The sequence below is a fragment of the Myiozetetes cayanensis genome, unplaced genomic scaffold, assembly GCF_022539395.1.
Source record: "Myiozetetes cayanensis isolate MyiCay16 unplaced genomic scaffold, myiCay2020 scf10, whole genome shotgun sequence".
NCBI classification, from domain to species: domain Eukaryota; kingdom Metazoa; phylum Chordata; class Aves; order Passeriformes; family Tyrannidae; genus Myiozetetes; species Myiozetetes cayanensis.
Window position 1 is genome coordinate 1831430 of NW_026086605.1, and position 12586 is coordinate 1844015.

General features: G+C 40.7%; 1 protein-coding gene across 4 annotated transcripts in view; it reads left to right on the forward strand.

Moving 5' to 3' along the window:
• PLPP4 (phospholipid phosphatase 4) overlaps positions 1 to 12586 on the forward strand; it is a 49820-nt gene that overhangs the window by 10156 nt on the left and 27078 nt on the right. For 3 of the 4 annotated variants that reach the window (XR_007631859.1, XM_050338550.1, XM_050338542.1), the window contains exons 2-3: positions 7313 to 7421; positions 11430 to 11520. Coding sequence is in view for 3 of the 4 variants with exons in the window: in XM_050338550.1 (XP_050194507.1) it covers positions 7313 to 7421; positions 11430 to 11520 (200 nt within the window). In the remaining variant the exon portion in view is untranslated. The remainder of the gene's footprint in view (positions 1 to 7312; positions 7422 to 11429; positions 11521 to 12586) is intronic. The other variant, XM_050338560.1, reaches the window with a different exon arrangement.

The window sequence follows — 12586 nt, forward strand, 5'->3', positions numbered from 1 at the left end:
CTATCCCTTCTTTCTTCCTTTCACTGTGCTCATTTCCAAATATTCCACTTCTTTCAGGAGTATAAGATGGTGAAAAGGTGTATCTAAACTAGTTCAGTAGGTTACTGCCTGGAAAGCCATTTTTATTCCCACTGAATGTGAGTTTGCCACCTCAGAGTGGCAATAAGGATGCTCAGTGGTATTTAGTGCCCCTTGCTTTCAAAGTGCTCAGCCCCTAAGCAAGGAGAACATGTGGATTGGAAGTGCAGGGATTCTGATAGTCCTTTCCCTTTCCTTTTAGCTTTAAGTATTGTCACAGGAAGGAAATTGTTTACTTAGAGCGAGTTCAAATGCCAGGGATTGAGAAAACAGTAGAAATGTAATTTAAGTACTAAGAAAACCAACATTAGGTTCTAAAATTCCAGGCTGTTCTTTCTTTTTTGGCTTTTCAAAAAGATTGTTCGTTCACTATTTCATACCAGGTATTCTGAGGACATATATATCTCATTTATGTGTTATTTCATAAGCTGCAGGGCTCCTGGTGTGAATCTGTATTGTTTTTAGTTCCAGATCTGAGCTTTTAGCTGAGCCAGGGCTCCTCAGCTGTTGCCTCCTTGCTGATTCTTTTAACTCATATTGTTTCTTGAATTCAGAAGGAACAAGAAGGAAGATTAAAATCTGAGCAGCAGTTTTGGGTCAGGTTTTAACCCGTTTCTGTTCATGTATGGATTCAGTGTGGGTACCTGTGGCATGAGTCACATGTGCTGTAGCAAATTTATGGATAGCAATTCAGAGACCCTGACTGGCCCAGGCTCCATCCTCTGGTTAAACACATCCTGTGTGAAAAACCTACCTTGCATCATGGTTGGTTCTGTTGGAGCAGTAATAGCAGAGGTCACCCTGACTGGGGTGAGAGCAAAGAGAGTGGCCATCCATCTTTGGGGAACTCATTCCCTGATATTTATCTGTAAAATCAGTGGGGATGTGAGGCAAATCTGGGAAACCTGCTAGTAAAGCTGAAGAAAAGTGCTAGAAACTCCTTTCTGAGCACACCTGGGAAATAGGACTGCTGTGGTGATCTCTACATTTGTAAAACTGCATCAGAATTTATTTTCAATGCCTTCTTCATCAAAATGATTTCTCATATATCTGAAGGGCTAATGTGGGCATATGTGCTAATTAAATGTCACACTGCAATTGGCAGCTAATTTAAAATATTCAGATATATTTTCCATCAAGTCACAGTGACTCATCTGAAGCCAAACCTGCCCTCAAGAACCAGTTATCTACTTACCAGTGACCTTAATTAAAAAAAACCCAAAACCACTGTTCTTCCTCTTTGTCTTTATCAGCCCCAGGATTTAATTCCATTGATGTTTGGCTCCTCTCTAGATAAAAGTGCACCCCCTGAATTAAAAGTGTGGGGAAAGCTGTGTACTTTCAGATCAGAGTATCAAATGTTACCAGGAAGTGGTATGAAGACTTTGTTTCTGGCTTCTCAAAAGTACAGGAATTAAAGAAGATCTGTCAGCTTGCTGTGTTCCCACAGGTGTGTTGGGCACTGAATAGGGACTGAACGAAAAATCCCTCCTGCAGCCTCTTCCTTAGCCCTGCTGTCTGCCAGGACTCCTCCCAGCCTTTGTAAATACTTGTACCTGCAGACAGAAGGTTGCTGCAAATTCTCATCATCAGATCTCATTTCTGTGGCAATGCAAAACACTCCTGAATTATCTGTGTTGGGTGTTCCTGCTGAATATGAACGACTCTGTCTCCTGGAGGACGCTCATGCCCAATAAAGCTCTATATTGGCACTGCACATTGTTAATCAGAAGCAGTAGGTGCATGCACTGCACGGCATTGTACTGGGAAACAGAAGTTTTTAGCTGTTAAGAAGGTAGAGATAATTTATTGATACAGCTGCTTCCGTGTCAGTGTGAGTGTACAATATTTAATTGATTTTACTGCAGCTCAAAAGGATGTTTGCAATAACACATTTCCATAAAAGCCTGTGAAGAATAAAACTAATAAAACCTTACTTTCTGTTCTGATGAACGCGCTTCTTCTGCATTCAGTATCTATGGCAGTATAAATTCCAATATACTTTTAAAATAACTTTTTTCTTTGATTTCTGTGGAGAAGTTAAAGCTCTTCCTTTCCTAACTGAATGCTTGCCAGCAGAGTATACTTGGCATCTGCAATTACCAGTCTAGTTAATGAGCAAACTGCAGCGTTAGGAGCCTTGCTTTGATACTGGTACTGACACTTCTTGCTGGAATATTTTTTTTTTTTTGTGAAACAGTGGCAGAAAACATCAAATCTCTTGATACTCAGTGTTGTGCCTTAACCACAGGGAAAGTTTCTTTTTCTATCCAACTAAAGTTTATGTTATTGAAGTTATATTTTTAATTCCTAGCAGCTTCTTCCTTGATGAAACTGCATTCTTCATTAATAATTGAGTCTTGGCGTGTTTATGCACCCCTTTTCGTGGCTGGGGAGCTGTGGATTTCCCAGATTACTTTAAATGTCTCAGATCTCTTTCCTTAAGGTAACCTCTGAGCTGACACCAAGCTGTCTCGTCGTGCTAATGTGCACAGACAGCAGCATTTCAGAACCTGAACTCCTCCAGCTCCGTGGGGAGCAGGATGATAAACCACAGGCATTGTTTCTTATCTCACCTCATCACTGTCCTCTGCTTCAGTTCTGTTAGTTCTGCATTCCAGCCACACACCGTTTCAAGCTTTTCATATTTTGTCTGTCTTTGCAGGAGTTGGTAAAATAAACACCAAGAAGTTTGGTTTGTTTTTTTTCTTTTCCTTTAATGTTACCTATAGGGAATAAACAAGGTTTTCTTACGATGTAGAAATAAGTTATTCTCTCCAGGTGTATCAGATAACGTGACATGAAGGCATTTCCCTCTATAAGCATGTTTCAGAATGGGTAAGCTGAAGTCTTGGGTTCAAATGTGAGCACAGAGGATGTGGATAAGCAGTGTTCAATGTGCAGAGCTGATGTAAACTGGGCTGTGTTAACCCTGTATCACTTGTGGGAAAGCCCTAAAGCAAATTCTGTCTTTCAGGATATAATTTTCTTATCTTCTCATCTGCTTTATGGCTCTGTGGTGTGAGAACCCCTCACTGAGTTGTGTGTTGTGTAAATGCACTGTAAATAGGCCAGCCTATACAGAGCCCTGCTACCAACCTCAGCACCCCTGGCACTGCTCACAGCCACGCAGTGTTGGTGTCAGAGCAACCCACTGCACGATTTACCGTGGCAGGTACACCCCAGAAGCTTTTACTGCTGGATTTGAGACCTGGTTTGGGGAATACTCAAGGAAATGCCCATGTAAGAAAGTGCAAAACAGCGTTCCAGTAGCACAGTCACAGCTGAGCAGTGTCACCCAGAGTTCTGCAGTCAGGGAATGCTGGTCAGAGCCCAACTCTTTGTTCCACAAGCCCTCAGAGGTGCTTTACAAGAGAGGTCCATCACCAGCTGCTCTATCTTCATTACATGCTCCAATAAGGACTTGCATGTAAAGGCACTGGAGGATCAGACCTGCTTATCAATAGCTGGAGCTTGGAGAAGAGGAGAGGTGATCACTGGGTATCACAATCACAAGTTCATGTTTCTTTCTTCTTGTCATCCCATATGCACTGTTCTGTCCTCTCAGTCACTGTCACTCGTTATTTGGGAAAAGCTTTGTCTGCAAGAGACAAAATAAGAGGCAAAACCCCCAGTTCCCACTCTCCCCCTGCCAACCATCTGAGGGTTGTGCTGCTGAGGGCCAGGCAGTGGCATCTGAAACTAAGGGGAGGTGCTAAACAATACCCCAAACATACCCTGCTGCTGCTTCAGAGGGATGAAAACCATCGTGGAAGCTCAGGGCAAAAACCCTGTCAAGATATTTATGCAATGTTTGATTCATTCACTACCAGGGAAGGGTTTCATAAAAATCCCCCAAAACATCATAAGTCTCCATATTATCACAAAACTTCTGTTCACTTTTACCTGGGTCTGGCTGTGGATGTGGTGCTTGAATGAAATGATCCTAAAGGGCTACATGCTGTTAAATGGAAATGAAGCTAATGAACCTTGGAAGTGTGAGCAGGAATGTTGGGATGTCCGAAGCAAACGCAGGGACTTGGGCACCTGTTGCTCAGGGGTGTTTTTAATGGAATTAGGGCTCCTTTTTCCCTTGGGTTCCTTTGAAAGTCGCAGTTAAAGGCTCTTGAAGTGCATGGAAGTCCTTTTATGCCTGAAAAATCATGTCATCAGGCTGAAGTGTTCAAAGTCTTACTTGTTAGGCTGTTAAAAATGTTGACAAATATTTAAATCTGAAGAAAATCTCAGGCCAAAAACCCAAGACTAAATGTTTATGTACTAATACAAAGTAAGGGGTTTTTTTTAAGGTAGTGCTGGCTTAGGAGTAGTGATAAACTGTACTTTTGGTTGGGATGAAGGGACATAAATCACCAAGTGTCAGGCAGCTTAGAAACCAGTATGTCCCCATGACTGTTTAACAGAGCACAAGGGAATTGCCTTCAAGCTGCTGAAATCTCATATCCAGTCACCCATTGGTGATGCTTTAAAAAAGAATTGTTCTCTTATGAGTCTTGGCATAAAAATTTAATTAGCAGTTGAGCTCTTTCAGAAGATTAAAAAAAAAAAAAAGTGATGTCTTTTTATACAGCCACTTTCTTTTAACTGTTTACTTTCTCTTTCTGTGTTGTTCACACAGAGATCTGCAGCCTTCTGCATCTATTTTTTTTTTCTCCTTCAGTAGTGATTTTGAAATTATTTTTCCAGTTTCAGGAATTTGTTCATTTTTCATTTGTTTCAGCGTATTTGAACACTGTTCTTGGAAGACATTCAGAACAAAAGTCAAAGAAATAAATGAATACATAATCAGATCTCCATATGTAGTGGATACAAAACTGCTGCTGTTAAATAATAATAATGATTATGTCATTGATAGATTTGTTGAAATTACTAATTCTTTACATGAGTACAGATGAGTATATATTAATCAGAAAATCAGTCCTCAACTGAAATCAGATATTATTTATATTATTTATTATAGTTTCATCTCATTAACAAGTCTGTTATTTTGCTCTCAAAGGCATTAAATCTTCTGACAGTGCATCATGCCCAGGCCTGTGACCCTACTCAGCAAGTGAACCCTTTCAAGCAGCAGTTAATTGCTTCTCTATATTGCCATCAATATCTTTAAAGACTGAAACCAAAGATAAGATACTTTAGGACTCAGTTTAAATTTAGAACCAAAGTTGCTTGCATGGTCTAGGATTTGACCTTTATTTTTCTGGTTGAAGAGAGAAGTGTAAAATGAACTTTTCATCCATGAAGTGGTTTATTTCCTGGAACTGTCCTTTAGAACTGTCTTACACTTTCATGTCTTGCACAAACCATTGTTTTTTAAACTTGAAACATTCAAGTTTTAAACTTAAAAAATTCAGGTTTTCTTTTTGAGAAACACTGAAACAAAGTGTTTTGACACTTCTGAAGCTCACCCTGCACCTTCTTTGGAGAGCAGGGTCAGACTCTGGATTTGAAGAAGCTGAGTATAATAGCAAATACTCTCCTTGCAATACCAGACTCCTTAAGCTTCCAGAATAATCTTGTTGTCCATGTAGGTCACTGAAGGAAAAACAACTATTATTACAAGTGACAAGACTCTGCTTGACTTGTTTGGTCCTCAGATTTTGTTGTTTTCCTTTAGGAAAGGAAAGGAGGAAGGGGCCGGTTGGGGCTCTTTTGGTACACTCTGTCTGGTGGGAGTCTGACTGTCCTCAGGTAAAGGGGGTCAGAAAATCACAGAAAATGTTGAGTTAGACCTCTCAAGATGATCTAGTTCCAACCCCCATGGGCAGTGGTGTGGCTGGGAGACTGGAGCTGGTGCAGAGATCTTAGAGTACAGCAGGAAAAAAAGAGCAGCAGGTCAGCCCTCAGAAGGGATGAAAAGAAGGATTTCCCAGTACCCAGAGGAGTGGGTAAGACTTGCTGTTTTTTAGGAAATAGCTGACCTAGCTGGATTTGAGGACTCATCTTCACTGGGGAGAGTTGCATATATAAGTATGGTTTAATTTTACTCCGCTTTTAAAAACTGCTTTGAGCTTTTTCTCTTTGCAAAGCCAGTTGATGTGCCTGATACCGGTATAAAACCTGGTACAGGAGAGGTTTTTAAAGCCCTTGGGCTTCAGAAAATTTATACTAAGAATAGCTTTGGGCTGCTGCACTTCTGTGTTCTGGCTGGGCTTATTATCCTGCAGAAAAGTGGTCCCTGTGTCTGCTTTCACCAGCCTTTCTCTGAGTCCCAATAAACCAGACCTGAAGTGACCAATGCAAAGCCAAGGCCAAACCTCCCAGCAAGTCTGATGGGGCTGAAAACTTAAAGAAAAACTTAAAGAATAGTGAAAGAACCAGGAAAAGGAGTGTGGTTTAAAAGAAGTGAGACAAATTATGTAGCCATAAAAGGCTTTTGAGTCTTCTTAGCAGAGTCAAAGATCACAATTCCTGCTTTCCCTTTCAGTGCATGATGAAAGGTGCCCACACAAATAATTTACTTTCTATAGAGCAGTCTCAACATTTTATTTTCATGCTCTTCGTTTCAAAATAATAAAATTATAAAACCATGAGGGGTTTTGGCTTGTTTGGATGGGGTTTTTTGTGTGCTTTGTAAGAGAGCTAAAAGACATAATAATGAAATCAAAACGAGTCCGTTTTGGTGGAATGAGACTTTTCTGGTATAGCTAGATTCTTCTTAAACCTGACAGCCCATCCTGTTTTAGGAGTAAGTCTCTTTGGGAGATATGTTTTAAAGTTATCTGTTCTCTCCATCAGTAGAAGGAATTGTCTGGGCTGCTTCTTTCTCCCTGCTTTGTGATCCTGCAAATAAGACAGTCATGCTTCAGAGTCTGAATCTTGGCATTTGAAAGACATTTTGGATTTGATATCTGGTATAAAATTTCTTCGGGGTAAAAGACCTGCTACGTGATTTATCTAATCCCACAATATTATTTGCACACTTTTCCTGCAAAAAAACAAAAAAGCAACAAAGAAGGCAATTTATTCTCCACAGTAGTGTTTATGGAACTTTTATAAAGGTGTGGAATGTAGACTTTTAAAAACCATTTTCTGAAGGGTGTGTTTGTGAAGGTTGTATTACTAAAAATCCATGAGGTAGGATAGCAATGTAATAATAAGGACAATTCTACCTATTTAACTTTGGGGAAAGTTTTAAATCAGCAGAACTCTTTTTGTGGGGGGGTGTCATAATTTCCAAGCGTGAAAAACTCGTATCTTTCCTTGTTGTTTTCAGTTTTACAGAATTTTTGGATCCATTCCAGCGGGTGATCCAGCCAGAAGAGATCTGGCTGTATAAAAATCCCTTGGTGCAGTCAGACAACATCCCTACACGTCTCATGTTTGTAAGTACCGAAGGCTCGTTGGTCGTTTGGTGGCTGTAAGCTAAGTACACTTTCCTTTGTTAAGCACTAGGAAATCTTTTGGAAGTGGAGGATGTTCCTTTATCTCTAAAGACAAAGGTTTTCCCAACCAGGGATGTCCAAAATGACAAAATGTGGCGAATCACGGGGAGTTTGTAAAAAGCGGCATTAGCAGGTGGCTGAATTTATAAATGTTGATTTTTCAGTAGATTTAAGGTAGTTTTAGCTTAGAGGAGTGCTAGAGAAATGAGTGGAGAGGCTCTTTCAATTAGCTGGTTGGGTGACCTGACAAAACCTCGCCATGCTTTTATTAGGTTAAGTGCTTAAATTCTGCAATCCAGTTTGGTTTAGGCGTGTTAGACACTGAGATACTTGACTCCAAAGAGTCTTTTTTCCTTCCCAAAGGCAAAAACTTTGTGGAGATTTTTCAGGAATGGGCATGGCAGGTGGCATCAAATCCTGGTTCCCTCACCATTTCCTTGAGTCTTCAGTGAAGCCAAGATTTTACTTTTCAGACTGGAATAAATGCAAATCAGCTATATAATTTCTCTCTCTCTCTCTCTCTTTTTTTTTTTTAAGGCTTAGGCCTTCAGTTATGAAAAAAATTTAATTAATTAAGGAATAACTCGAAGGTTCTTCCTGTTTATGAGGTGCCCAATATCCCAGCCTTCTAAGGCAGAGGCTGAAGGCCTGGTTTTAAATTTGCCAACATGTTGTTTGTACTGAATTAAGAAGCAGCTCTATTATGGACTTTTTCAGCCTGCATGAATGAAAATATATGGTTTTCATGAAGTGGAAGATAGCTGTGTAAAAAAAAAACAACAAACAAATGAAAAACAAACAAGCAAAACCAACCCCCAAACCAAACATTTAATTGTTGTGCTAGGAAAGGCTGAATTGAATTCTGCTGTTTTTCCTTGTGCTGAGCATTACTTTGCCACGTGATTTCTCTGATCCAATAGTGAATCATTGTACAGGGTTTGCTGCAAATGGTGGAACTATTTTTCAAACCAGTTGTGATAATCATTAGTCCATCCTCTTGTTCTCCAGGCAGTAGCCACCAGCAAGCACAATTTTGGGATATAACTGTAATACATTTCCCTGTTGAGCACTTCCCATAGCCAGCTTTTATAAACTTCATGGTGGGTGGAACTTCCAGGCAGCTCTGTCAGTAACTTTTGCATGGTCTGTGTTCTGTTCTCAGGCTTCAAACATGTCAGTACCTCAGTGAACAGCTTCTGAAATTAAGAAATGGAGATAATTTCTAGATTATTTTTTTTCTAATTTATGTAATTAAAAAGAAGAAAAATCAAAAGCATTGATCACAAGCTTTCATTATCTAGAGAATTTCTTGCCACTAGTGGTGTCCTCAGATATTGAAATGTATGGCTGTGGCTCACCAGAAAGCAATGGCTGGGAACTGCAGGATTAATTTATATGGTGAGAGATTTGAACTGAGGAGAAATGCTGGGAATACTCCAAACCCAAATCCAGATGAGACAACGCTGATTTCTGCCTGGGGTAGCCAGGGATGGATAGACCTGAGCCTCGTGCTGTCTAGCAGTGGATATCCCTTGTCTTGGAAAGTGGAAGGCACTGCCAGCTTCCCTCGAATGCCTGGAAGGGTGTGGGAGTCCCTGTAACTCCAGCATATCTCTGACTTGCCAGGATTTATAATGGATGAGAGAGATTTTTTTTGCCCATGTTTCACAAAAGCCAGGCAATGTTGGAACATTTCACTGCTGGAAAAGAACACGCTGCTGAAATGCAGCTGAGGAGAGCGTTGCTCATTAGGATGTTGCCAAATCTGTGGTAGGGATGAGCCATTCAGAATCTTTCTGCAAAATAAATAAATAAAAAGGAGGCTTTAGCAAGCCAGGATTTCTTGGTATGTGCATTTTGCTGCAGAATAAAAAGCACCTTCCAGGCACTGCTTTTGTGTAAGGACCAGTAATGTGCTGCAAACATGAATAGGGTTCATTTCTCTCGAAAATTCACGTCTGTGAAATATGAGGAAATCTGCAGCTTTACCAGATGCCTGAAGATTGACTGGGAAGTGGTTTGGAACAAGCTGCCACTTGAATGCTGTTCTTTGCTGATATTTGCTGCTGCTCCTGCATGTTCAGAAGATTTCTAACTCCATTAAACCACCACTCTCAGCCTGTCAGCCTTGGCTGTATTTCTACATGTTTTTCAACAGATATCTTTCAGCAGATACCTTTCTCCTTTTCTTTCCTGATGGCAATCCTTACTTTTTAGAACGAAATTAGTAATTCCAGGTTTTGCTTTCACTTTTTTTTTTATATTTCACTCTCTGTCTCTGAAAGCAGAAATTAAATTAATTAAATTGCTGAGGATAGAGAGAAGTGAATGTTTCTGGAGCAGTAACACAGCATTGGCCTCTGAACCTGAATCTCACACACACCGTAGGCAGAAGGGAATTTTAAGTAGAAATGGTGCATCTTTTTGCACAAAACTTGGTGCCTGCCTTTCTAAATGTAGATAAGGGGAACAGACTCCAGGCTGTGTTTTAATCTGTGTGGCTCACAGGGTTAGATAATATTTTGCTGATATAGGTGAGGGGCAGCTGGTGCAAGATGCACAGCCAAAATAGCAAATGTAGTGCCCTCTCATGTTGTTTCCTACTCAGATATTCTAGAAGTCCTCATAAAATGAGGGCTGGGATTAATCTGTGTTATGAAGATTGAGTCACACCTCTTTTGTCATATCTGTCCTCTCTGTTTTTTATTTCAGTGGGGGCTCTTTAAGAACTAAGGCAGTGTTCAGCCTCAATAAAAATAACAGAATCTTAATAAGCCCTGGCACCCCATGTGCCATTTACAGCTTAATTTTGACCTTGTTTTAAAAAACAAACCAACCAGTAAACTTGAAAACAGTCATTCCCATCTTCTTTAAGAGAATAAATGCTTTTGAAAGACTTGGATTTGTTTTTGAACAGGTGTGGTTGTGAAGAGGTTTGTAGGGTCAAGAAAGGAATCAGTCAATTTAGGCTGGAGCCAGCAAGAAGCACAAATACAAGTTGCCTTTAACCTCTGCAGCTGAAAGTCTGAGCCAGAAGGGACGATGGAAGGACCAGTTGGGAACAAAATCCTAGTTCCCATGGCAAGCTGGTAATGGAAAACTCCCTGGTACTGAGCTTGGGACAAACTGCTATGTCTCTGGAGAAAGACAGTAAATACCTGCTCTGGGAGGCCAGACTGCAGCATGCAGACACTGCACCAAGATGACTTTTGGCTCACATTTACAGTGAATCATCACAGTCCAGGCTGCTCTGTGATAATAGAGGTGCTGTTCCTGGAAACCAGGATGCACTGATGCCATCTCAGGTTCCTTGTAGGAGGAATCCTGTCCTACAGCACTGACAATAAAAGAATAAGGTTCTGCTTAACCAGTGACTGTGCTCGTAGGTGCTCAGGTGTTGTTTTTCTGCTTTTGAACAAAGTCAAGCAGTTTGCTCCACATCCAGCACTTGTGAACAAAAGAATCACAAAGACACGACCTTCCTGATGCATTCAAGAAAAAGAAAACAAAAAGTAAGATAAAGAGCACTTTAAAATGCTAGGAAGTTGGTGCTGAAGTCTGGTATGTTGAGTTGGGTCTGGTTGAGCACACAGCCTGCATGGGCTGCCTCCCAAAGCAGTGCTCAGGCTGGAAAAAGTGTACCAGGTCTGTGTATGAATTTTGTGGGCCTTATAGAGTGTTACTTTCTCATTTGAGCAGCTGACATTTTTAACCCAGCTCTAGGCAATTACAAGTCAATTATAACCCCCGGCTATATTAGAATTTTAATGTGTTCGTTGCTCTTGTGGTTGCAAAGACAAATCATCCCATTTTACTGAAGGTCAGGAGCTGGATAAAGATCACTCGGCCTCCCCAGTTTAAAAGTGGAGCTAACTGAAGCTAATTATTAATCAGCTGGGCTGACAGGGCATTGATGCTCTCACACGTGGTGTTTGTTATCTCTTACAGGCAATTTCGTTCCTCACCCCACTCGCAGTCATCTTTGTGGTGAAAATAATCCGTCGAACAGACAAGACTGAAATTAAAGAGGCTTTCTTAGGTAATGTATGTCACACTTCAAAGATGGCAAATGTGGGATAGCTCTTGGAGATTGATGCCAACTGTGGTCCAAGCCTTGAAGAAAACCTGTCTCTGTTCCAGCCCATTACAGCAGTTTTCTGAGCAGTTATAGTTACAAGCCAGCTCACAAAAGCCGTTGGTTTTGGGTATGTTTGTAGATGTACAAATTCTGTGCCTTAATTCCACAATCCAAATTCTGTGCCTTAATTCCACGATACAGCTAGCAAGGGCTGGAGTTTGATCAGCAAAGACAAGTCCATCTGAGAGACTGTTCAGATGCATATTTTTCTGTCACACCCCATCTATTACTTACCTCTTATTTATACTTGCAGCTCTTGTAAATTAAGGGTTTGCCTGGAAAGTCCTGTGGGAGTCAGCTGTTTAATGTAGGAAATTGCTCCTCTCATTGTTTTCTCTGAGCTTCCCAGTGAATTTACTGTTACCCATTGCAAAATCCGTGATCTTGGCTCAGCGTTTCTAATTAACAGCTGATGTCTCATCTTAAACTACCCATGGAATTAGGTATGTTCTTTATCCTGGACTGTGAACTGCAGTGTTTTGGGTGAGGTCTAATTACAGCTGTGGGCAGAAAATTTGAGCACTGAACAGGTAAGCAGTGGGGAGGGTAAGTGTTAAGCTGTTCCAGCTAATTCTGCCTCTGCCTATCTCTTGAAATCTTGCAGTGATACATGCCCAGATCCTTTTTACATAGATATTGCCAGAGACCAGTGTTGACTAAAGCACTTCCACTGCCTGAAGATACTTTGAAGCACTAAGAGCTGCCAATGTTTTTGTTGGCATTACGTTTGAAATATGCATAATTCCGAAATTCTGTTTTTACTGGCCAATTTACACTTTAATTTATTGGCCCTTACATAGTAAACCCAAAGCAACACTCAGCCTTGCCTTAGCTAGATAGGATGTAAATGGCATTATGTATCTGCCTGTGAAAATAATCTTTCTACGTAAGGCTGCCTTCCCTTAGCTCCTTCTTTCTCCAGCTGCTCTAGCACAAGTGTGAAATGATCCTAGCTTTGTTTTGGCTG